This window comes from Tyto alba, unplaced genomic scaffold, assembly GCF_018691265.1.
Source record: "Tyto alba isolate M040663 unplaced genomic scaffold, T.alba_DEE_v4.0 Super-Scaffold_13, whole genome shotgun sequence".
In the NCBI taxonomy this organism is placed as follows: domain Eukaryota; kingdom Metazoa; phylum Chordata; class Aves; order Strigiformes; family Tytonidae; genus Tyto; species Tyto alba.
The window spans coordinates 12,123,234-12,148,173 of NW_024881275.1; the positions used below are offsets into that span (position 1 = coordinate 12,123,234).

General features: G+C 42.6%; 1 protein-coding gene across 8 annotated transcripts in view; it reads left to right on the forward strand.

Annotated features, from left to right (window-relative positions):
- The first annotated feature begins 25 nt into the window (after positions 1–25).
- Positions 26–24,940, forward strand: part of PTGR1 (prostaglandin reductase 1) — a 29,375-nt gene continuing 4,460 nt past the window's right edge. The window contains exons 1-11 of one of the 8 annotated variants that reach the window (XM_033001545.2): positions 4,562–4,624; positions 5,450–5,560; positions 6,659–6,811; positions 7,954–8,010; positions 16,547–16,650; positions 17,316–17,422; positions 19,362–19,407; positions 20,135–20,194; positions 21,423–21,590; positions 23,053–23,170; positions 23,467–23,622. In XM_033001545.2, coding sequence (XP_032857436.1) covers positions 17,317–17,422; positions 19,362–19,407; positions 20,135–20,194; positions 21,423–21,590; positions 23,053–23,170; positions 23,467–23,622 — 654 coding nt within the window. In that variant the 5' untranslated portion in view covers positions 4,562–4,624; positions 5,450–5,560; positions 6,659–6,811; ... (1 more) ...; positions 16,547–16,650; position 17,316. Of the gene's footprint in view, positions 172–4,561; positions 4,625–5,449; positions 5,561–6,658; positions 6,812–7,233; positions 7,253–7,953; positions 8,011–16,546; positions 16,651–17,284; positions 17,423–19,361; positions 19,408–20,134; positions 20,195–21,422; positions 21,591–23,052; positions 23,171–23,466; positions 23,623–24,940 lie in introns of those variants that run through there. The other 7 variants (XM_033001547.2, XM_033001549.2, XM_033001543.2 and 4 more) reach the window with 7 other exon arrangements.

Here is a 24,940-nt window from a genome sequence, read left to right on the forward strand (position 1 = left end):
CCTGCTGGGGGAGGAGCGAGCAAGGCCCGCGGGCAGCGCCTCCGCCTGCGCACGCGCGGGGGCGAGCGGGCGCCGCCGAGGCGGGCGGGCTGCGGACCCGGGAGTCGGGGAGCGGCTGTACGCAGGGTCAGGGACGGGTCGGAAATGGCCAGTTCAGCTCCTGGGAGGGCGGTGAGGCGGAGCGGCGTGACCGGGCGTGCCTGGGGGAGCAGGGGAGAGGGAGGGGGGGACAGGGCGGGGAGGGGGGGGGCAGGAGGCGGCTGGTGTGGGGTGGTGCGTGGGGGCTTGCGTGTTAGCTCCAGGCGGCGGCGGGAAGCGCCTTTGTGCCGCCCTTAAATTACATTCAGGTAAAGAAAGTGTGGTTCTGTGCTTCAACACCACCACCCCATCCCCGCAAAAACAAAACAAAACAAAACAAAACAAAACAAACCCAAACCTGTCCATGCCTGCTGAACTGCCTTCCTGGGACTTAACAGAGGTGTTCCCATTCAAGCAGAATAAAGAGAACCTATTCAAAATTTGCCAGCGCCTGTCATTGGAAGAGCAGTAGTTGTCCCGTGATGCACCGGTCAAAGTGGAAAAACAAAGTCAGCTGACTGCTTTAATTCTTTCCGGAAAATGCTGTAGTTACGCTGTAAAATTGTGCTGTCAGTTGGGCTTAGTGTTACCACTGAGATCTGGAGAGCAGCTGTAAAACTTCCTGCACTGGACTACCTAGTTTATAGTCTGAGGTTATTTTAATAATTTGAAATAAATCATGCTCCGAGTCTACATTACAGGGAAAAATTTTTTGTGTGTCTGCTCTCATCAAGAATTACACTGCATGCAGCTTGATCTGTTTAGCAGGCATTACTGTGACACCACTGCTGCTGGAGATACTGCAGCCAGGAAGCCCTTGATGATGCCCTCACAGCCATCCATTTGCTAACATCTGCACACCATACTGAGAAAATTAATTTTAAAGTACGGGGAAGAATCAGACTGACACAATGTAACTATACAACCATCATTAAATGACACTTTTTATTTGGAGAGTTTAAAATATTTCCAAATTATTTTTGAATCCTTTCTGACTGGAAAAAAAAAAAAAATAATCTGTGATCTGTGGCAATGTGGTTGCACGTTTCTTGCCTGAAGTTGAGTTCCTGACTAGTTTCTCTGAGTTGGTTGCTTGGACTATGCTGCAGGTGGCACTTGGTTGCTCTGCAAAGGGCCAGAATGATTGCCAGAGTGCGGCTGATGGAGCTGGCAGCTGAGTAGCCACTGCTGTACATGCCTCAGCTACTCCTTTTCTGTCCAGGCTAACTACAGCCTGAAATAAGAAAAATAGAAATAAAGAAGAACCACTTCTGATGTGAGAGGCTTTTGTGAGAAACAAGCCCACGTATATTAAAAAAAAAGTTTTACTGGGGACAAAGTCAGTGGAGCAAAGAATACAGCGCTGGGCGCAGTGGCTCACGCTGCCCCAGCAGAGGCCTCTTTTTATAGTTCCAGTCCTCCGTTTTGTACCCGTGCAGTTCCTTTTTCTTGGTTTCTTTGAGGCTGTCTCTCCACTTTTCCACTACTTCACTACTTTTTATCACAAAATAGGAAGCTGCTCACCAGGGGAGGCAACCACAATGTTACATGTAACCATTTGGTTTAAACATTAAATCAAAGAACCCTGCAAGACAGCCAAGCCAAGCGAGTCCACTCGCTTTCCTTCCCCCCACTCCCTGGCCCTGGTCTCAGTGGTCCTCTGGGAGGGGTCGGGAGGGGGGTTGGGGGCGAAGTCCAGGTTCTTCTTCATCAGTTCTTTGCTTTACCCTTTTTCTGCTGGCTTCCATTCCTCTTTACATGATACCTAACAACGGACACCTCCCATCCTTTTGCTAACCCAACTCCACATAATGCCCAACCACATGCCTAACTTGTGATCAAAAAAGGCTTGCTTAACTGTCAGAATTTTAATAACACTAATTTTTAATAACAGCTTTTGCCTAACTCAATAAAAGTAATTGTTTAATTACTTTTAGCGAAAGCAAAATTCTTCTGTTATTTATCACACTTTCCACTATAAAGATAACCATGTATGTTCTCTATTTGCATATGACACGAGGGAGAGGGATAATTTCACCCTTTCTTAAGGTGTTATAGAATAGCTTTGACCTCACAGGCCCTAAAGGTTGGGTGCTTCATTTGGTGTAATGGTAAAATGTGTTATTGTAATGATAGTGTTCAATTTTAACGAATAAAAAAATAAATAAAAAAAAAAAGTTGCATCTACCTGAAATGCAATTAGCATGTTGGAATGAATATAGCATGTGATTTGAGGAAGGAAAATATATTTTTAGCAGCTTATTTAGGAGAATTTTTTGTATTATAATGTGCATTATACCAAATGTATAGCTGATACCCTTCCTAGCTCTGAGGTCACAAACAGATATTCTACAAAGGTAAACTAGTACAGCTTCACTGGTTTATGAAGTTAGTATTTTAAGAATTGGGAAAGGGTTTGATTTTAGTAAGTACATGCTAATACTGCACAAAATTAATTATATAATCAGTGCAAAAAGAGGCAGGCTTTTTGCAACTCATTAGTGTCCTCACTGGAATCTCTAAGGATTGAAAGCATGATTGGTAGTTCACAGGGTCTTCCATTCTACCCTTTTTAAAAATGGGTGCAATGTTTCCCTTTTTCCAGTCACCAGGGACTTCATTCACCTGACTGCCATGAATTTTTGAATATCACAGAGAGTGGCTTGGCAGCTACATCAGCCACTTCCCTCGAGACTCTGCGATGTGTCTTGTCAGATCCCATAGACTTCTGTGTGTTCTGGTGCCTCAGGTGGTCACAAACCTGATCTTCTCTTACAGTGAGAGGGACTTTACTCCCCCAGTCCCTGCCAGTGAACACTGAGGCAAAAAAAATATTGAGGACCTCAGCCTTCTCCTTGTCTTTGTTACCAGTTTGCCAGTCATATTTGTGAGAAACAAGCCCATATACATTAAAAAAAAAAAATGTTTTATTGTGGACAAAGTCAGTGGAGCAAAGAATACAGCGCTGGGTGCAATGGCACACCTCCTCCCCCAGCAGAGGCCTCTTTTTATAGTTCCAGCCTTCCTTTTTGTACCCGTGCAGTTCCTTTTTCTTGGTTTCTTTGAGGCTGTCTCTCCCTGCACTTTTCCACTGCTTCACTACTTTTTATCACAAAACAGGAAGCTGCTCACCAGGGGAGGCAACCACAATGTTACATGTAACCATTCGGTTTAAACATGAAATTACTTTTAGGGAAAGCAAAATTCTTCTGTTACTTCTCACATGTTCATCAAGGTGGGTATGCTTTCTCTGGCATTTCTTTCCTGGCTGACATACCTGCTGAAGTCCTTCTTATTCTTTGCATCCATACCCAAGCTCATCTCCAGCCACACCTTGGCCTTCCTGACCCCATCCCTACACAGCCAGGCAGACTCCCTGTGCTCTTTCCAGGGTACCTGTCCCTGCTTCCACTGTCTGTGCATTTCCTTCTTGCCCTTGGGTTTGACCAGCAGGTTTTGACTGATCCATGCTGGTCTCGACTGATCCATGATGGTCTCTTGCCTTCCTTTCCTGATCTTTTACACCCAGGGAACAAGACCTCTTCCACTCTATGGAAAGCAGCCTTAGGGATCTGCCAGCTCTGTTCTGCTTCCTTGTCCTTGAGGGCAGTTTCCCAGTGGGTCCTATTGCCTAAGTCCTTGAACAGCTGGGAGCTTGCTTTCCTAAAATTGGGGGTCCTGTCTTTACTCTTTGCCTGATCTATATCCCTCAGGACTGCAAACTCTGCTACTACATGATCACTGCAGCCCAGGCTGGCCCCAGTCTTGATGTCACCCATTAGCTCACTTGCACTGGTGACCAACAGGTCCAGTATTGCATCCTGTCTGGTAGGGCTAGATGGACACTCCTGTTTAGAGACCATAGGAAACGTCAGCCAGAGCTCACACAAGTGACCAGAGTTGATCAGTGGTGAGAGGCAAATCTGTTGGGGGCTGTACATCACTGCAGGGGGGCTTCTCCATCATGGCACTGGGACCCCTGGGATGGCATTTTGCATAGATGCACCCATTTTCACTCGCTGTGGAATATAACAGAAAAGTACTATGCTGATCTGATGTGTGCTGCAGGAGCAGGGAGGTCCTCAGGACCCTTTTGCCAGATGCTGTCTGCTGTCTAAAGCAGCAATACAACAGGTACTGATCACTGCTTTGCGCTTCCACCCTTCCACTGCAGTTCCTTAGACTCTCATTGACTTCCCTCTTTTTTTCTCTCATCCCTATACCTTTTCATTTGTCCATCTCAGTCTCTTTAATACTGCAGATGTATTAGAGTGGTAATAGGTAACGGGTATGTATTGGATATGCTGTGTGGGATGAAACAGTGAGTCTCTCTCTTGAGGGAGAAGCTGGTTGTGTGTGTTATAAGCAGGAACTCATTCAACGATGAATCTGCCCTTGTAATATTACAGAAATTCAGGAGGGGGCCTCAGAGAGATTGCTGCTGTTTGAGATTATGTTCGTAATTTCCCTTCTGAGCACACAGGGCTATTGTATTACACTACGCAGTGAGAGGACAGACGAGGAGTCTGCTTAAACCTCTGTAGAGGTAAGTAATGAGAAATGAGGGGTTTAGTAAATCCTGAAGCTCGTGCAGTAACTTTACAACATCAGATACCAGCTGAGATTTCTTATATTTTCCCCCTAAAACAAAATGGCTTTCTTGGTGTAGTCAAAAGTTTAGGATTTAATTTAAATGGATTTTTCTAGAAATTTAAGCTTAATGGAGCTTTTTTAGAAAAACGGAGTTTTCTTTGGCAGATGCAAAATCAAGCAGATGATACATTTCTCTCTATGGTACAGCAACAGGCACATCTCTGCAAACTTAAGAAGCAAAAGTGTGCTGCAGTATGTTGCAGCAGCTTTGACAAAATTTTGCGTTTACTGATGTTGCGGTACGTGCTTGGGCTGTATTTCAGCAAGGACAAAGTAGAAAGAGTGCTTGAAAAAAGCTGAAGAGTGCCCTGTGGTGACCAGGGAATCACAGCTGGCCCTGCATGAAGTTTTGGCTTGGTTTGTCAGCTCAAGTCACCTGCAGTGTGCTGTCTTCCTTCCTATCTATGAGCTTCTTATTCTATTTTATAAATTCTTCAGATTGTCATTTTATGTGCAGTTTCTGAGAGCTGAAGGGCAGCTGACCTGTTTCCGTGCAAGTCTGGGCTTCTGTTTCCACCTCCCTGTGTGAGCTTGCCCTGCAGGACTGTCGAACCCCTGTTGGAATTACAGCCTTGTAACAAAGTTCAGGGCGTCACAGTTTTTTTACTGAGTGATGACTACCCACCTCCAACCTTTGACCTCCTTCTAGGGTGGTATTTGCGGTGTAGTATCTGCCAAAAGTAGGAGTGGTTTGCCTTTGTCTTGTTTTTCACCACAGGAAAAACTAATTCCTGAGAAAGCATTGTAATAGCTAAACCAGAGGGGAGGAACAGGTGACTTTTGTGAAGACTTGCAGGCACTTACGATTCGAGGACATACTCACTCCCAGGTACTTGATAATCCTGTAATGTGTGGGGAATCCTGAAGTAGCCTCTGGATTATGACTCCCTTGGCAGTCTCTACTACCAAGAAGTTCTTTTAAGTTTGTTTGGGTTTTTGTTTGTTTGTTTGCTTGTTTGTTTGTTAAGTATTTAGAAAATCCTTTATGTTGGTGCCTGGCAGATTGTGTTGAAATGCTGCAGGAGACTGCGTAAATTGGACCTGGAGGAAGGGACTGGGTGACATGGTCATCTCCTGAACAGCTTTGCTGTTCTGGTGATAGGTGTTTTTTCCTCAGCACCGATCTACAAACTAATTATGGCTGAGATACACACTTTACTCAGCTTTTAATGATATCCTTTCCTTCCAGTCTAGCTGGGAGCATAGCTGTTCCTGCTTCAGAACTGAGATAAAAGGAAACGAGTACCACAGTCATATCTTCAAATTACTTGTGACTGGCAGTAAGATGAACTGCTAAACTAACCCCAAATTTTAAATTAATTTATTTAACTGACAGGCTTCTCAGACAATTTTATCGTCAGGGTTAGATTTGGGCCAGTCCAGGCTAGGAAGCCATACCACAGAAGATACAAATATTATTTGGGATTATTTAATGAAAGTAAATTTTGCTGGTTTGATTTATGCTCTCCTGAGAGCCTCACTACTCTTCTACCTTCATGTGAAGTTCCCAGATTTCATCCATCACTACCAGCTCCTCAGCCTGCAGTCAATCTCTCAGTTTTCTGAGACTTGTCTGTCCTCTCTTTTATTCCTGACCTTCTTTTCCAGTTGCCAGTATCTACTATGGGATCCCAGTTTTTGTCTCTTCCTTATTCTCTTCTCTCCCATTTCCCCCTGAATTGTGAACATCCTTCCCTGTGCTGATTTTGGGGATTGAGCTGTGATAACCTGTGTGAAAGTGCTTTTCTTGCAACTCTGCTATGGTTTTCACCACCCGGAGTGTCTGATCACTGCCTGGATCTTTGCTTTCTTATGTATATCGTTAGTGCGCAAAGCTGAGATTCCCCAATCCATTACTTCTTTCCTAGGTGTCTGATTTTATGGAAAAAGTTGATAGGGATTAATGTAAAACTTTATTCTTTTATAGCTTGATGACCTAGACCAGAGTGTTACCCATAAAGCAGATTCATGCCCATCGTGCAATAAACCAGTCAGGTCTGGGTGCTCTGTGGAGTTTTCTACAAATCAAGCACCCCTTAAGAGCAGGTTTAGGTGCTTCTTTTATACACAAAAATCAAAGGTAAGTATTTTTCCAAACACACCTATTAGATACTGATTTGTTAGTAATTATACTACAAATGTAATACAGATTACATAATGCTTTTATCACTATGCAAGCTCAGGGGAAGTGTCTTTAACCTGGCCAGGGGTCATTCTGACCTGGGGATGTGTTTTTTAGTATTACAATGAAGGTAGTTCACTCTTATAACACTTAAAAACTTAGTTACCCTGCCAAGTTAATGAGTCAATTGGTCACTTTGTCAGATTGTCAAATACTCCACTCTTAACATAATCAATCCTTGGCATTTTGTTATGATTTTGTTATCTATCTATTACCTAGAGACAGAGGTCAGAGTCTGCTCCTCCTAAATTCCTTATCACTAATCAGGGTTATCTTGGTCATGATTCTGGGTCTTGCTCCACCTATCTTTACGACTCTGTGATTGTCTTCATAAGCTCTGTAAGTATGCCTACCATCAGACTTGATGTATATTATTGTGTATTGCCACCTGCAGCTGTGGGAGTACTATTAATTCTTAACTATGCCCACTTGCAAGTGTGAAGTGTGCTATATCAAGAGGACAAGGAGGGTTTGAAGGGCATTGGAATAAATATTGTATTGGACTTCACTAAGAGCTTTAATGGTTCTTTTGTAAGAATATCAGGCAAAAATGCATTGCATTAATTTTTTTCCTGGGACTTGCTAGAAGTGAATTATTTTTAAAAGTGACTTTTTATCACCTTATGGAGTCCTTTATCAAGTTTTTATCATAGCTTCCTCTTTGCAGTAATGATTATTACGGTTTATGAAACATACAGAGAATACACAAAAGAAATGTATTGTTCAAACCCACTGACAGCAACAATGAAATACTTTTACAGCACAGTGGGTACTGCTCTTGGAGCTGAGATGGTGGCTATCACATGCTTAGACCAGTAATACTTTTGCTGGACCCCAAAAATGTTGCATCACTGCTGTGCATGCTTTAGAGTTCTTTAATATGCTTTTACAATGTAGTCGTTACCAGTTATGATTTTATATCTAAACATATAAAATAATCCTGGTTTGTTAACCTGGAAAGTGGTTTGTGAATCCATTGATCAAGCATGTGTCTGTGCTCTGTTTTCTGTTTGTTTGTCTTGGGTCTTTTTGTTTTACAGCCTACAGAAAACATCCCTAGCCTTGAAATGGCTACAGTAATGCAATTTCAGTAGAAGGTGAGCAATGGTCAGCAGAAAATCTGTCCTGTTCCCAAAGTTAGGCCTACATGTAATAAAAATGGTTCAGTGAAATTAATCTTTCAGTATTGTTTGTAATAGGGAATCATTGCTCTGCTGAAAAATCTGTGTGTCACAAAAAGTAGAAATTCTTTATAGGAATGTGAAGATTGGTGTGAATGGCAGGTCTGAGTGTGGAAGCACCACAAGGAACAGTAGGAGAGAGATGGAAATGTCCAATGCTGATGGCATCTAGATTTGCAGATCATCAGAATTGTAGCACATCTTTGTGCAGCTTCTGGAGAGGACCTGATAGGGAAAGCAAAAGACAGCCTAAAACAAAGGACAACATGTTCCATGTTCCTGTACTCAGACTGAAGTGAAGAATCAAGCTATTAAGAGATGATGGTGGGAATGTAAAGAACAGGGCTGGAGCCTCGAGGCACATAAACAAAAGAGACAAAAAGCAGGGAGTGAATATTGATGACTCACAGAGGTGGGACTGGATGGGAGACAAAGCATTTCTGAATCACTGTTGGCTCCCCGAGGGCACAAATGGCACATCAGCTCATGGCTGCCTGCCTAGCCAGCGTCCCCTTGTCCGAAGGCAGGACACACTGCTGGGACAAACACCTCTTAGTGCTTGTGGCTATGAGTGAGTGAGTGGGATCAGTTTTGTGTTACTCTGAACTCACCTTTTGCTACTGTAAACCCCTTCGCTGAGTCTGCTTTGTTGTTGCTGCAGTGTCACAATATCCTGTGTTACTGAAAAGCACAGATAGACACCATAGATGCCAAAGCAGATGCGGCAGTGAATGGAAATGCCAGGGGAGTGTCACCTGCTTTTTTTTTTTTATTATTTTATTTTTTATTTTTTTTAAGAAAAAGCATTTGCAAGTTAGATGGCAATTGCTGCAGGTAAATATTCTGTGAATTTCATTCTTGTGACTGTATGTGGGATGTGAGGAATGCTGGTTTTGGCTGTTCACTGCGATAGTGAGCTTGATGATGATTCTTTAATTTTGTGAAACACCTATGCGTCCTGATATAGGTGATTTCTCCAGCACACACTCCTAATACAGGAGCACTTTGTAATGAATATATAGCATCCTTCCGGAAATCTGATGAGTATGTATGTAAGAGGGTGATACAATCTTTGACTGAGGCAGTGTAAGGCATGCACCATAGGTAGAAGTGTTAGCAGTCGCAATCGCGAAAGAACTTATCTACACCCAGCAGATAAGCAGGCACTTCTTTATTCCAGCGCTGGGGAACACGGGGGATAACTCCGCCAAAGACGTGTTCGCTGACAGGTACAAAGCACAGCATATTTATACACTTTTTCAGCAGAGTCATAGTTACATAAGATCAACAAAATTCATAAAGTTTACCTTGACCTTAATAATGATTGGCTTTCAGTTACCTCACCTTACCTATATTCCTATTCTACAGAAATCATTGGTCATCCTTACTGATTGATTTAAATAGAATGGAGGGAGGGCAATTATTAGCATATTCATGTTATTTCCTGGGAATTATTATCATATGCAAATGTCTCTAACGCATGCATGGTTATACTGGACGGGGGTCCTCTGGTGGTCGTCAATAGTCTTCCTCACTGTGTCTGCTGATTGAACTCCATCCCTGCGCATGCTCATTTTATCTTTGGCTAATGCTCATTTCTCCTTTGGCCGATCTTCCCAACCAAACCAGTTTCTTCTGGTACCTATTGTTTTAAGTCAAGTTCCATAACCAGTACCTATTGTGTTAATTCAGAGTCCATAACAATTGTTACAGTGTTCAAGGCACACAGCATACTAGTTGCTTAATCCTAAGGGCCTTAGGGTAGTTTATATTCTCATAGCTACTGTAGCTTCATGTTAAATCAAAATCATACTTTTAAATTAAAATCAAAATAATATTCTAGGATTCAAAGTGTTTTATTAAGGTAACTGCAGCATATGTATGTAAGAGGGTGATACAAGCTTTGATTGAGGCAGCGTAAGGCATGCACCATAGGTAGAAGGATCCCTCGTACATCCAGCTCTACAGTAAAGAATGCCTGCCTTCTAAACATCAAAACTGAGTCTTAGAGGGTTTTGTTGTGACTGAACTTTACAGTATCATTTTGGCACTCGAGCAGGGACACTCTGCCATGTTTCCCACGGATCTGGTGAATCTCTGGGACCTTCACTGCGGTATTGGGAACTTTTTCTGAGGAGGAACCACAGATCCCCAGACCAACTCGGGACACCAGTAAGACCCCTGATTTTAAAAAGGCATTCTTAAAGGTTACACCCTATCCATATTGGTCTCAGAAGATGTCCTGCACATTGGATAGGCTTGTTTGGTTGTCCAGACTTAATATTTGAAAAAGAGGCCAGGATCAGGGGTGAATGTGTTGGGAGCCCAGATCAAGAACAGGCATCAGGAGGAAATGAATCAGGATTTAGAAGCTTTTAGCCCAGTAGTGGGGCAAACTCGAGGGAGACAAGGAGAAACTATACTAGCACCCCTCAGGCAAGCCATGGGTAATAATGGCCCTGTCACAATAAATATTCCCTTTACTATTACGGAACTGAACACTTGGAAACAAGTTTTCAAATTATAGAGAAAACCCTGATCAAGTTGTCAGTACATTTGAGACCCTGATCTGGATGCAGGATCCTGATTGACAGGATATACAGGCCATGATGCATCATGTTTTTGAAAGCGTTGACAGGGATATGATTATTCGCACCACTAGAATTGCAGTAAAACAACAAATAACGGTGGGTGGACTGTGGGGTCCAGTAAATTTTCATTTACCTACTACTGATCCTAACTGGGACCCTAACCGGGACCAGGAGAGGCAGGTTTTGAGGCAGTACCAAAAAATGGATCCTATCTGGCATTAGAAATGCAGTCCCTAAGGCAGTGAATTGGTAAAAGCTCTATGAAATTAAAAAAGATGTAAATGAGTCACCCTCTGGCTTTCTGGAAAGATTGAAAGAGGCAATACATAAGTTTACTACCATCAACCCAGAATCAGAGGAAGGGAAGAGAGAATTAGGTCATTTGATAAAAGGACAGTGTACAGAGGATATTAGAAAAACGTACAGAAGCTCAAGGGGACAGATCAGTATGACCTGGGAAAATAATGGATGTAGCTTGGGAGGCTTATCGTAACTGGACCACCATCGCTCTGGCACAGACCCATTGGAATGTCCCAAAAGGGGGTATCAGGGGCCAAGGACATGGGAGAGGGTGAACTGGGAGATTAGGCCTAGGACAATGTGCATATTGTGAGCAGGAAGGCCATTGGAAAAGGGAATGTTCTCAGCTGAAGGCAAAACATCCCTCCCAGGGTCCTCTTATGAATATAGAAACAGCATGAAGGGGACTGGAGACCTCTTTCCCAGCAGAGCCTCTGGTTACAGCCCAGCTGGGGAAGGGAGAGGTGGAATTTTTGATTGATACTGGAGCAACACATTCTATACTTAACACCCTAGAGGGACCACTTAGTTCAAAAACTAATAATGTTATTGGTGTAACAGGGGGCGGGGAAATCCAACCATTTTTCCAACCATTTAAGTTTAAATTAGGAAAACATTGGGTAAGGCATCAGTTTTTATATCTGCCAAATTAGTCTAAAGCATTATTGGGAAGAGATTTATTAGAAAAGTTAGAGGCTGAAGTTAAATTTAATGAAGGGTAAGTGTCTCTTAATGTATCTCCATCAAAGTTAGAGGCAGCAGCAATATATTTTATTGATAATATAGTTTCCTGTATTCCAGCTGAAGTCAAGAATGATGTGATCCCTGTCGTGTGGGCAAGTGGAAAGGCAGGATGATCAAAAGCAGAGAATGGATAAAGATCTGGTTGAAAGCAGGAACCAAACCCATAAGACAAAAGCAATAATACCAACTATAGCAATTAGAATGGAAGAAAATGAATTGAACGCTTAGTGAACCAGTTTCTTATATTTGGGTTGTTAGTGGAATGTGAATCAAAATATAATATTCCCATACTGACGGTTAAAAAGGCTAATGGGAGAGATTATAAGATGGTACAGGACCTGAGGGCAATTAACAGAATACTGGAAGATACTAATCCTGTAGTGGCAAACCTGTACACATTGCTAACCACACTGCATGAAAAATTACAGTGGTGCACCGTAACTGATTTAAAGGATGCTTTCTTTTGCATCCATCCCCTCGAGTTCAGAGTCAGGAATTGTTTGCCTTTTGATTGGAAACTGGCTGCAAAACGCAGTTGACTTGGACAGTGCTCCTGCAAAGGTTCAAAAATAGTCCTACCATTTTCAGAAGTCAATAGGCGAAAGAATTGGCACAATGGAGGAAAAGCAATCAAAACGGGACATTATTACAGTATGTCGATGATATATTAATAGCAACTGAGACTCAGGAAGAGTGCGTTAAGATAATGATTGATTTGTTATATTTTCTTCGATTGAGCAGTTATCAAGTCTCAAAAGAAAAGGCACAGATAGCTAAAGAAACTGTCCTGTGTCTGGGATCTGAGATTTATAAAAGACATCAAAACTTAAGTCAGGAAAGAAAAGAAGATATTTGTAGACTTCTTGAGCCTAAAAATCCACACGAACTATGTGCCTTTTTAGGAATGGTCAGATGGTGTTGCCTTTGGATCTCTAACTATGGACTATTAGTGAGACCACTATATCAGACACTGAAAACCACTGATTAAAATGTTTTACAATGGGATGAGGCAAGTGAGGCAGCATTTAAACGACTCAAAGCCTCCTTGATGAGGGTTGCAGCCTTGGGGTTACCTGACCCAATCATAGTTTATAGACTGTTTACCTGTGAAATGCAAGGAATTGCTCTGTGAGTATTAGCTCAATTCCTAGGACCTGAACAGAGAGCCACTTCATATTCCTCCAAACAATTAGACACAGCTAGTTAAGGATGGCCAGGATATCTAAGGGTGGTAGTCGCGACTGTAACACTGATTACCGAGGCCTGGAAACTGACTTTGGGCCAAAAGATAACTGTATATGCTCCTCACTCAGTAATGGCCATATTAGAACAAAAGAGGGGACACTGTCTATCCCCAAGTCGCAAGTTGAAATATCAGGTGGCTTTATTGGAATTCGATGATGTGAACTTGAAAATGACCACCATCATTAATCCAGCAATATTTTTATCCTCCTCAAATCTAGAAAGTGTTCCCAAACATGACCACTTACAAACTATTGATAAGGTTTACTCTAGCAGGAGAGATCTGAAAGACCAGCAATTGGTGGATGTGGATTGGGAACTATATACTGACAGAAGCAGCTTTGTGCAAGACAGGACCTGGAGGACTAGATATGCGGTTGTTACAGCAAACTCTATTGTTGAAGCAGAGCACTGCCATCCAATACATCTGCACAAAAGGCTGAACTTATAGCCTTGACCAGAGCATTAGAATTAAGTCAAGGGAAGATGATGGACAGATTCAAAGTATGCTTTTAGTGTAGTGCACGCCCATGGAGCTATATGGAAAGAAAGAGAACTTCTAACAATTCAGGAGAGCGAAATCAAACATGCAGAGCAAATTCTGAAACTATTGGAAGCCATCCACTTGGCCTCACGGGTGGCCTGTACTGTAAAGCTCATCAAAAAGGGGATAATGATGTTGTAACACAAGGAAATCAACTAGCTGACAAAGCAGTGAAGGAAGACACAGAAACTGGAATTTTAACCTTAATCCCTGAGAAAACATCAAAAATTATGGACCAGATACCTCACTATGATGAACAGGACAAAAGATCTATCACCACCATGGGAGCAAAAGAACAAGAGAGTGGCTGGGAAATAACCTCTCAAGGGCAAATAATATGTCCTGGTTTGGGCTGAAATAGAGTTAATATCCCTTTCAGGGACTAGATGAGTGCTGTGTTTTGGATTTAGCTTTGGGTTTGGTATAAGAATGCTGCTAGCACACTGATGTTTTCAGCTGCTACCGAGACTCCAAGGACTCTCCGACTCCCCATGTCCTGCCCGTGCACAAGGGCACAGGGAGCAGGGAGGGAGCACGGCCACAGCACCTGACCCAAACTGGCCTGTGAAATATTCCATATCATGGAACACATGCTCACTACATGGAGGAGGGGTGGTTGGGAAAGGGCTCTCTCTCTCTCTCGCTCGCTTCCAGGATTGCGATTGTGGGATCTTGGTATCTCGGGGTCGCTGGCCGGGAACGGGCTGGGGATTGCTCAGCGGGTGGGGAGCAATTACGCTGTACATTGCCTGTTTATATATTTCTTTTTGTTTTCCCCCCTATGATCGTCATTGTTCTCGTTTTATTGCCATTATTAAACTGTTCCTATCTCAGCCTGTGAGTCTCCCTTCACCCCTCTAATCCCTCCCCCATTCCCAGGTGGGGAGGGGGAAGGGAGGGTGACCAGCTGCGGGGGTTGGTTGCCGACCAGGCCCAAACCACGACATAATACTAACTCCTAGTTAATGGAAGAGGTGGCCACAAAAGAACATGAAGCTACCCATTGGGGAACGGAAAGCCTGGTTCAATATTTATACTATAATTAGTAGACACATGACCAAAACTGTAAAATCAGTTGTTGAAAAATGTGAAACTTGTAAGGTAAATAATCCCAATACAGGCAATAGGGTAGTTTTAGGAATAACTAGGAGTGAACTGGTACCATAAGAATATGGACAGATAGATTTTACTGAATTACCAAGAACAGGGGGACATAGATATCTCTTGGTCTTAGTGGACACATATAGTGGATGGCCGGAAGCCTACCCCTGTTGCACCAATATGGCTCATGAGGTAGTGAATCAGCTGCTGAATCAAATAATATACTGATCTGGTATACGAGCAGGCATGTTTTCAGATACAGGTTGTCATATCTGTTGTAAGTCATTTTCATCATAGGAATAATGTTATGAGACTTATGAGAATTTATGGTTCTAATAAGTCTTAAAGGGAGTAATTGATACCTTCTGAGGCTAGCCATTGTGAAATTGCTGACAGCAGATGATAAGGAAATGTCATCAAGCAAGTTGTTTCTCAGTCATGCTAACCTGCCTTATCAGAGCCCTGGATGACAAACATCCTGATCTTGTCACTTCAAGGTCAAGAAATCAAACCCTGTGGCTAGAAACTCAACAGGACTAGATAACCAAAGAGAAAATGATTTGCTAATAGGTTGATCTGCACTGTGCACGCTTTAAAGAAGGATTCAACCAAACAACCCCTGAAGACTACCAAAGACGCCCAAGGAAGACCCCAAGAAACTCTAAGTGAATGCATAATGACTATGTAAATGTGATGGTTGATTCCAGGAAATGTAATGAATATGTAGCATCCTTCTGGGAAATCTGATGCATATGTATACAACAGGATGATAGAAGCTTTGACTGAGGCAGTATATGTCATGCACCATAGGTGGAGTGATCCTCTGTGCATCCAGAACTGAACGAATGCTTGCCTTCTAAACTTCAAAATTTAGAGGGTTTTGTTGTGACCAAACTTTACAGTATCACCTTCACCTGTGCTGTGTTTGCTTCTCATCAAGAAACCAGGAAGATCCCTGGTTCATCATAGAAAGTTGCTGAGTGCTGATGAGTTTCTGGGTCTAGTGTCTTTTGCTTTTACCTAAATAATGGGGAGGTTGCCCTATTCTCCCTGGTCCTTGCTTATGTGTCTTTTAAAAATTTTGTTTATTTTCTCAGATCTCTGTTCCTAATCAGTACTTTAGTTTTTAGGCATTTTGCAGATAAACATGCCACTACATGCTGGTCTATTTACACTTTCCACCCTTCATATTCTACTTGAATATTTTCACAAGCGAAACAAAAGCTGAAGACAGATAGTTCCTGGGCAAAGTTTTCACCCATTCCACATACCTCATTGCAACACAGCTGAGGCAAAATGCCAAAGCTTGCTACTATTTCTTAAGGTGGCTCTGCAATGTACAGAGATCCCAGCACACAGAGGCACAGCCACACAAGCTCATATCCTTTGGTACATACAGTGGGAACAGTAAAGATGACAGCACGTAAGTCGGTATGGATGTCCTTGGAAAGCCTGCAGCCATCTCACTGTAAATGTCATGATAGTGTTTCCCAGTGATAGTGGTGTACATACAGATTGTTTGCTGTGTTAAATGATGCATTGAACGACAGCTTTTATATTAATTTTTAATTAGATATTTTTTCCTCAGTGGCAGAACTCTCAGGAATTTTAGGACTGGACTGCTATAATATGATTTGAAGAAACTACACCTCTGGGGGATAGTTTTGGTCTCCAGACTGCAGTATTTTGTGGTTTCTAGGACCCTGGGTTTTGTGTATTTAGCTTGGCATATTGCAGAACATTCCCGTGCAACTGTCTGGGTGCTGAATTGGAGAAGCCGTTAAGGATGATCTCAAATCTTACTAGGAGAAAGGTGAAACGTTGGGTGTGTGCTGTGCCAGGTTTACTGAGTGTTTATAGTTGCTCCTGGGGACGTGGACTGAGGGCAGTACCTGCTCTGTGAATAAAAGCAAACATCTTTGTCTTTTAGGAGGTGTGTGACTGAAGAAGTCCAGCTGCCAGCTGAATTGGGTGCAGAAGGTTATTGACTGGCCTTGTCAGCAGAAGACACAGTTTTCCACCCGCCTGCTCTAAGTATAAACTTCTCTTTCTTTGCCCTTGCTGACGCATTTGCTTATAGGAAGGAAAAAGGGTCTGTGAGGGTAAAGCCAAATGCAAGTCATTTGTTTGTTTCCATCTTGTATGAAAAATGCTGGTGACAATGTGCTCCCAGTTCCAAGCCCTGAGCTTGGTAACTGGAGAAGCATTTTCTTTCAACATATGGGGTGTCGTGGAAAGAGGTCTTTCTTACCTTTGTATTTCTCACTTGCACTTTGTTCAAGCTTGTGAAAGTCTAGATTCAGTACTCACCCCAGCTAATTGGGGCAAAAGAGTGAGTTTAAGTGTTTCCTTCCAGGATTTTTTTTTTCTCCTTAAACCAGATTTTCCCTCCTCAATTCCTTTAGCGTGGGAGCTGCGCATCTTGCTGGGGCTGACTTCCCACACCAGGGCTTACCAGCAGACGGGAAGGTCTGGCAGGTCACAGGAAGCTATGGGCTGCTTAGGCAATGAGGGGGCTTTTCGGGCATTATCTTGATCTGGAGGTATTGCCACAGGATGCAAGCAGAGGCTGTCTTGAGTGAGGACATGTTATCAAGATACTGTTTTGCTTCATAAAATCTAAACCAGCCTCCATGGGCAGCCTGCCACCATTGGGCTTCTCTGACAGGCACTCTTTGGACGTGCTGTTTGTTGCACAGGATGGTGACTGCCAAAGCCTGGGTTCTGAAGAAGCATTTTGAGGGTTTTCCTAAAACCAGTGACTTTGACCTGAAAATGATAGAGCTGCCAAAACTAAAGGATGGAGGTAAGTGGAATGCCACCTGTTGTTATTTTTCCTGGAGGTTGTCTGATGGCTGATGAATGTGTATCTGTAGAACTGTTTGTATGTTTCTGTGGCTTGGATTTTTGAAAATGGGTTGGCATGGGCACTTTAGCATAGAAGGGCAGTCACTCAAGAACACATATACTGATGGGTTTGGTGGGTTTTAAGACAGTCTGCCTTCTGATAATGCCCCTAGAAACAGTGGCTGAGCTCTTCTATTTGCAGCATGCAGCAGCTGTGGCATGCATTTCACAGTCTCACAGTGCCTGATCATGCCTGGTGCCTGGTGGCAGAGGCATTTGAATATGTTTGCAAATAAAGCTTACTGGAGAAAATTGCTGAAGTGATATGCCCTCAAAACCGACAGCCACAGGGAAACAGAATTAGTTTAATTTAGAGAGAAGCGAACTGTGACAAAGAGCAAATAAGATTACTGTAGTAAAACAAAAACATGCTTTATTGGTGAAAGGTTTTAATCTACTTTATTTTTCAAAATCATTTGGAGAAAGCTGGAGAAGAAGGTGGCTTCTGGGAGTAGGTTTTAATTAGAATTTTTAATGCTGTTGGGGAAGGTATTGAGGATAGTGGTGGGGGAGAGTAGAGTGACTGGGGTGGTCATGACCCTGAAGCGGGGAGGCCTTGGCACAGGAGTCAATGCTGGCTGGTCTTTCATTTTAAGAAGCAACAAGGCAAGATTTATGTCTATATTCATCATCTGTTCTCTTGCTAGTGCTTATCTTTTGTATTTGACTTGTGTGGTAGCAAGAGAAAGTGAATAAAAAGAGAAAAAAAATGCATGGGTTTTATTCCTGTGTTTATCTGCTTTGAAAAGGATTGGGAATATAATATTGTAAGTAAGAGCTGTTAATAAAAATATTAACCTTGATTTTTGGCTTCACATGGACATTCATACCATGCTTTCTTGAACCTCACCCCACCACTTGTCTTTTACAAAAATTTAATTCAGTTTAGAAAGTGTGCCAAATAAATTGCATTAAAGTAGTAGTTATGTTTACAACTTAAAGGTTTGAAAGGTGATTTCTTCTTACATATACTTTCAAGTGTTTTCAAAGCATGTGTACTTGTATAGCATTCAGGCACAGTTAAAAATCTCATGCCTGTGGATATTTAAGAATGTGGAGTAATTTCTTCCTTCCCATTTTAATCCCTACAGCAAGAAGACATGTAACTTAATACTAGAGTAACACTTTTGAAGGAGATGGCCATTCTTGTTATGTTACATGGCCTTAACTATTCTTCCTGCTCATTTAGAGTAATGGGAAAATATTTTTATCTGAATATATTTTTACCTTGTAGTACCTAGGCCACTACAGCACAGGCAATGAAAAATACTATTAGGTGGACATGAACAGCTAAAACTGCTGTGTGAATAAGAATTTAAATTAAAATTTGCTTAACAGCGTATATCACAAGAACAAGTGGCATTAGAGGCAGTAAAGTGGATTAGGTTACCTAGAAAAGACAGCCTAAAAGCTTGCTGTTTAAGGCAGCAAACTAGTGTTTGTATTTGACCAGTGCCAAGGTTTCTTATCACCCTCTGCTGGTTGGATCATGGGAAGGCAACTTACATATGCATTGAAAGTAAGCGTTTTGCTGAGGAGGTCTGGCCTCTTGAGCCTTCTATAAAGAGAGAACGCTGATAAAGAAAAGCAGAGTCAAAAAGAAGCTAGCCTCCTAAAGAGGCACTACAGAAAGTGTCTATTGTAACAGCACAGTGATACTCCAAACGAAGCTATTGAATGTGGTAGTCGTTTCTGGTAGTTTTTCCATAAAGGATGATGGGATATGGGGTTTTTGAGCTGTCAGGAATTTCTATCACTTTTGTTGAAAGACTGACTTGTGGAAACTATGCTTTACTGCACTACTAATGTCCAGGAATTTTCTTCGTCTTTTGTTGCAGAGTTGCTGCTTGAATCAGTGTTTCTCAGTGTTGACCCTTACATGAGGTATATCTTTTTCTTCTTTTTAAATTGCTAAGATACCTCATTTAATCTCCCACTTAAGCCTCAAAAGAGCATGTACAGGGAGAACCCCCTGTTGCCAGAGTCCCAGGTGCTTTTGTCTGCTTCTTATAAAATGTGTATAAATTACAAGACTCCCAATATGGAGCTGTGCCACATTTAGCCAGACATTAGGATAACGATGCTGCAGCCCTAGACTTTCCTTGGACTCTGCTGTTGTTCTCTGTCATGTCTCTTCCAATGGAACACAACAGGTTCAAATAAGACTGCAGCTCTGTTGCAGTAGCTGCTTCACTTATCTTAGCAACCTTGTACTTAAGGGTGCATACTCTAAGTAGGAAATTGTTGATATATCCATGTTAATGGGAGATAGTTCAAGCACAGGGAGACTGAGTAGTTTGAAGAAGCGTGGTGTATAGTGTCAGAGATAGTTCTTTGGATTCTCAGCCTTCCTGTGGTGGTGGATCAGGCTGGGAAGGTTAATGTTATTGTGTCTCCCGTGCTCTAGCGCAATATTTGGCCAAGATGGTATGCTCAAGTAGTTGGCAATGGAAAACAGGCAGTTATGTCATTACAATGACAAGGTCTTGGTGATCTGTTCCCTATCACTGCTTATGCTCTCTTTCTGGGTCAGACAGTAGCTACTATTTCATAGTATATCTGGAACATCATTACAGTTGTTTACAGTAAGCCATCTCTGCCTGTGTTACAGACCTTACAGTCAAAGGGACATGAAGGAAGGGGACATAATGATAGGCACACAGGTTGCCAGGTAAGTTCTTCAGTTCTTGTTATTCAAACATGGCAGATCTCAAAGGAATGTACTGACATTTGAGACACCTGCAGCCTGCATTACCTATTCTTAACTTGAGTCTACATACTTCTGCAGCTGTATTTTTATCTGTAATTGATTGGAATGTGTTTTTCCTCTAAGAACCTCTTTCACCATCTTGGAGAGCATTTAGGCCTCTGATATGATCTATATGTTATTTCTGGCAATAATGTTTTCAAAGGAAATTTTTACAAGCAGAAGTATGAAGGACTAGCCACTGTACTTGCCGTAAGTATCAACTTCATGTTTTAAAATCTGATGTGCTAGTAATTGCATGTCTGAAACCATCCATGCTATCTACTCCAGCTGAGAATACCTCAGCATCACCTGAGATACAGCTTTAGCTAAAGGGTTATCCAACCTTAAACCCATCCTTTCCCAAGCTTGTGGTAATTTAGCTACACAGCTGTTTCCCTTTGTCAGCCTGTTCCTACTGTGCTGCCTCTAAGTTGCTGCCCAGGAATATCTGTAGCCTTTGACTCTTGTGTTTCTCTGCAGGAGCACTGAGAGCTGGGATAAATTAACAACCAAGTCTGCTGAACAGCAGGCCAACTGTTTCCATTATTCAAAGCTGCTTACCTACCCCTTGCCAACATGCTTTTCCTGTTGGGCTAAGAAAGTTGAATTTTCATTTATCATAGATACTGCAAGTATGAACTTCTCCCTGTTACTAGATACTGCTTCCTCTCTGGTTTTGTTACCCCAAGATGTTCCATCTTCAGGATCTTCAACCTTTAAATAAGGTGCAGATTGTCTGAGAAGGGAAATGCTTGTTACTTCGAGTCACTGCTAGTGACTTCTCACTTTTTTACCCTTTAACCCCGGCATCCTCTTTCCTGCCTTCTAACTCACAAAAGCCTAGTCTGAATTCATAACAGACTGGTAGTATTCAAAAAAAGTTGGCATCCATGTGGGAACACTGGATTTGTTGTGGGCTGGGATGAGTCTAGAATCATCTTGTCCAGTATCCACCTGATGATGAGAGAGTGTAGTCATTTCAGGAAAGACATCAGAAGGCTACAGCATCAGCAGGTATGGGCTAAATGTCCTGATGTAAAATATTTATTTTCTCCTGCATCACAGGGCAACAGGAACAAAGAAGGGAAGAGCCAGTACTGATTTGCCTCTGACAGTTTTTTTTTTTTTCTTCTTTCCTTCTTTTAAACAGGATTGTAGAAAGCAAGAACCCTGCTTTCACAGTGGGGACCTTTGTTGTAGCTAGGAGCGGCTGGAGAACTCATTTCATCTCTGATGGGAAAGGCCTACAACTCCTTCCTTCCACTTGGCCGGAGTCACTCCCCAGATCTCTGGCTCTTGGGACAGTTGGCATGCCAGGGTGAGCTTCAAGATGCAAGAGCAACTATAACTATCCCCTGGATTTTGCTGTGCAGGATGTTTCTGTATGGCTTTTTTCCCTTGTCTTGTTCCACCAGCATGTTGTCTGCTCACTCTGGTAAAAAAAAAAAAAAATGTACTTCTGGATACTCTACCATGTAGAAGGCCTGAAGTTGGGCCCATTCTCTAGATCAGAGGAGATTGGCCTCAGAGATTATGGTGCCCCTCCTTGAGTATTTGTAATAAGGTAGGAAGAGGATCCAGGAGGGGCTGGAAAGAATCCAGTTCAGTCTTAATTAACCTGAGTGGAAAGATTCAAACTTCACTGGCACCTGGATTAGTCGACTTTTGCTGATTGGGCTCTTCTGGTATCACCATATTTCCAGAATTGCCCCCAGAATGGCAAAAGACAGCTGTCATATGCAGCAAAATAGAGGCCCTTTAAATTGCACTGCAGCAGACAGAGCTGCTGTGCTTCAGAATCTGTATTCACTATTGCATCTCTGTCATCTTCTCACGTTTCTTTTTTCTTTCTCTGTAGTTTGTATGGGAGATCAGGACTTGGTCAGTCCTGTTGACACAGAAGGCTTTCAAAAATGATTGTAATATTGTATGTGATGTAGAGCTTCCCAGATTTCATTTTGACATCAGGCAAGATGCGTGTTTTTCCAGACAGCTGCTAGATGAATTCAGTTCACCTTTTCAGTTTGGACCAATTGGGAACCTCTAAGTTTGAATTTAGAAGTTAGAGAAATTTGTTGGGATTCTGGGCCAGTTGATCACGTTACTTCAGGAGGCTTGTAGAGCCTGAAGCAATTCAGTATTTATATGATCAGTGGAACATGCTTGAGCTAAACTTCAGTGGTTCCTACAGGTCACTATTCACCCAGCAGCCATAACTGTGCACAGTAGTCCTCAGGAGCAGTGTGCCCATCAGTTCAGCAAGATTTTGCCACCATTTTTCTTTTTCTGCCAGCTTTGATTTTTGATGAGTATTGTTTAGTCTTCGCCTCAGTCTGGTAGATACCAGCTGGCTTCTGACCTCTGACTAGCTTGGATTTACTCTTTCTTCCAGTGTGTGACTGCATTGTCACCTTACAGAGTTATCTCTGTGTTTCTCCTTTCGGCTAGTTGATCCCAAGGAAAGCTGTTTTCACCTAAGGTAGACTTCTGCCACAGCATCCTGTTTCCCAGTAGCGTATCTGTTGTTTTGTTGTTTTTTGTTTTGTTTTATTTTGTTTTGGTGTTTTGTTTGTTTGGTGGTTTGGTTTGTTTTTTTTCCCTGGGATGGCTGTAAAAAAGCCAAATTAAGAAGTTTGGATTAATTTTTGTATTTCATGAAGAATGAGGAAAATTGAATCTTAGTCTGGTTGTAGAGATATTTTGGTTCAATGTGGTCAAGCCACATCTCTGTGACTGGTGTCTTTTATTCCTAACTGAGCATTCTTTCTTTTGCTTCACAGCCTCACTGCGTATTTTGGTCTGCTGGAGGTCTGCAAGATGAAGCCAGGAGAGACAGTGTTGGTTAATGCTGCAGCTGGTGCTGTGGGCTCTGTGGTGGGGCAGCTTGCTAAAATTGGGGTGAGTGGCTTGAACTACTCATACCTGCTCCTCAGAAGGCTCACCTGGGAAATGGGGGAACAAGTCCATGAATGATCAGGAGGGCAAATATCCCCAAAGGCATGCCTACAGTAAGGTCCTGAGATGGGGCAAGCTCCTGAAGATGTAGCAAGGCTAGCTGAATGTTTCCTAGAGCTCAGGAACTGATATGGTAATGACAGCTTGGCCTCAAGCATGATCCCTCAACCCAGCACTCTATGAATGTCAGCCTGTGTTATGAGGGGATGTTTAGAAATGTTTTTCACCTTTCCTTGCAGGGTTGCAAAGTGGTTGGCTGTGCTGGCTCAGATGACAAGGTTGCCTATCTGAAGAAAATAGGCTTTGATGAAGCCTTTAATTACAAAGCTGTTACATCTCTGGATGAAGCACTGCGTAAAGCCTCTCCTGATGGCTACGACTGTTTCTTTGACAATGTGAGTTCTGAGAGATGGCCTTGCCCTGAGCAGACTGTCATTTTACTTAAACTATAGCAGGAACTCAATATTGTATACATCTAATTGGAGACTATACCAGGATCTGGATATTGAGTTTCATCTAATTGAGAAATGGTCTCTGTAAGAGCTTACTGCTTTCTTGTTCCCTTACCACACTTATCTCTGCAGCTGACTTAAGCAGTAACAGAAAAAACAGGGGCTGAAAGGCAAAGCTGGATTGTTGTTGGTGTTTGTGAATGGAGAGAGAGAAACTTATCTTCACTCTCTGAAAAGTATGGCATGTTTTGAGGAGGTGAGGGTCACAGTGAATATTTAACTGATGCTGAACAGAGAGAGCTCCAGTCCATTCCTGGTCCCACCTTGAACCACAGGCAGGTTCTCTGCTGTTGCTAGAAGGGGAGTGAGCATCGACACCCCCATGGTACATGTTCCAGGTGGCTACATTGGTACCTGTAAACAAAACAGTTGCAAGGCCCACTTGTAAAATTGCTGGAATGGCCTATGGAGGGAGTTTCTGACCTCTCCCAAGTACAGCTGGAGTTAATAGGGGATGTGGACTGTTCTCAGTAGGCTGTTTGAGTGTGACCATCTTGTTATAGAGGCTGGGAGAGTTTAACAGTGTGGATGTAGTCAAGCCATGTCAGTTCGCCTTAAGCGCTGGTGTTTTAAATTTCCTAGTATAGCTAATGTATGCATTATACCTGATAATACAATACCTGGCACAGGGGTATTAGCTGAGATACTGGCCTAAAACTCCCTGGCTAGCTACTTGGTTGAAAGAGCAGCCATCATCACCTCTTTAGCATGTCTTTCTTCCAGCAACCAGTCTGCTGATCCAGGGATGACAGCGCTGCCTTCTGGGTGGATTGCAACTCACCTGCCTTGCCCTGGTAATCGATGTGAATGCATGGTGCCAGGGCAAAGCACTTGCCCCTGTGGAGCTCCTCACTGGTTTGCCTGATTGAATGTCCTGTGCTGTTAAGGTCTTATATATGTTTTATGGTCATGTCCTTTCCCTTCCCTCTCACTTTCTCCTCTCACAGCTTTTCTCTGCTAAAAGCTTCTGAGCACAGCACATCTCTATCTGGGAGAAGAGAATCGTTAAGTAAAAACTTGGCATCACCATGATGTGAAGAGATAAATGTGCAGACTGGTGTGAGGAAAAAGCAGAGGTGGTGCTTCTTAGTACCCCTAGATATGCCCCATAGGAGGAGGGATCTAAGGGCAAGTCCTGCCCCACGCTTTCAAACTGAGCTTTGTGAAGCAGATTTGGACTTAAAATGAATTCCCTGTGTTC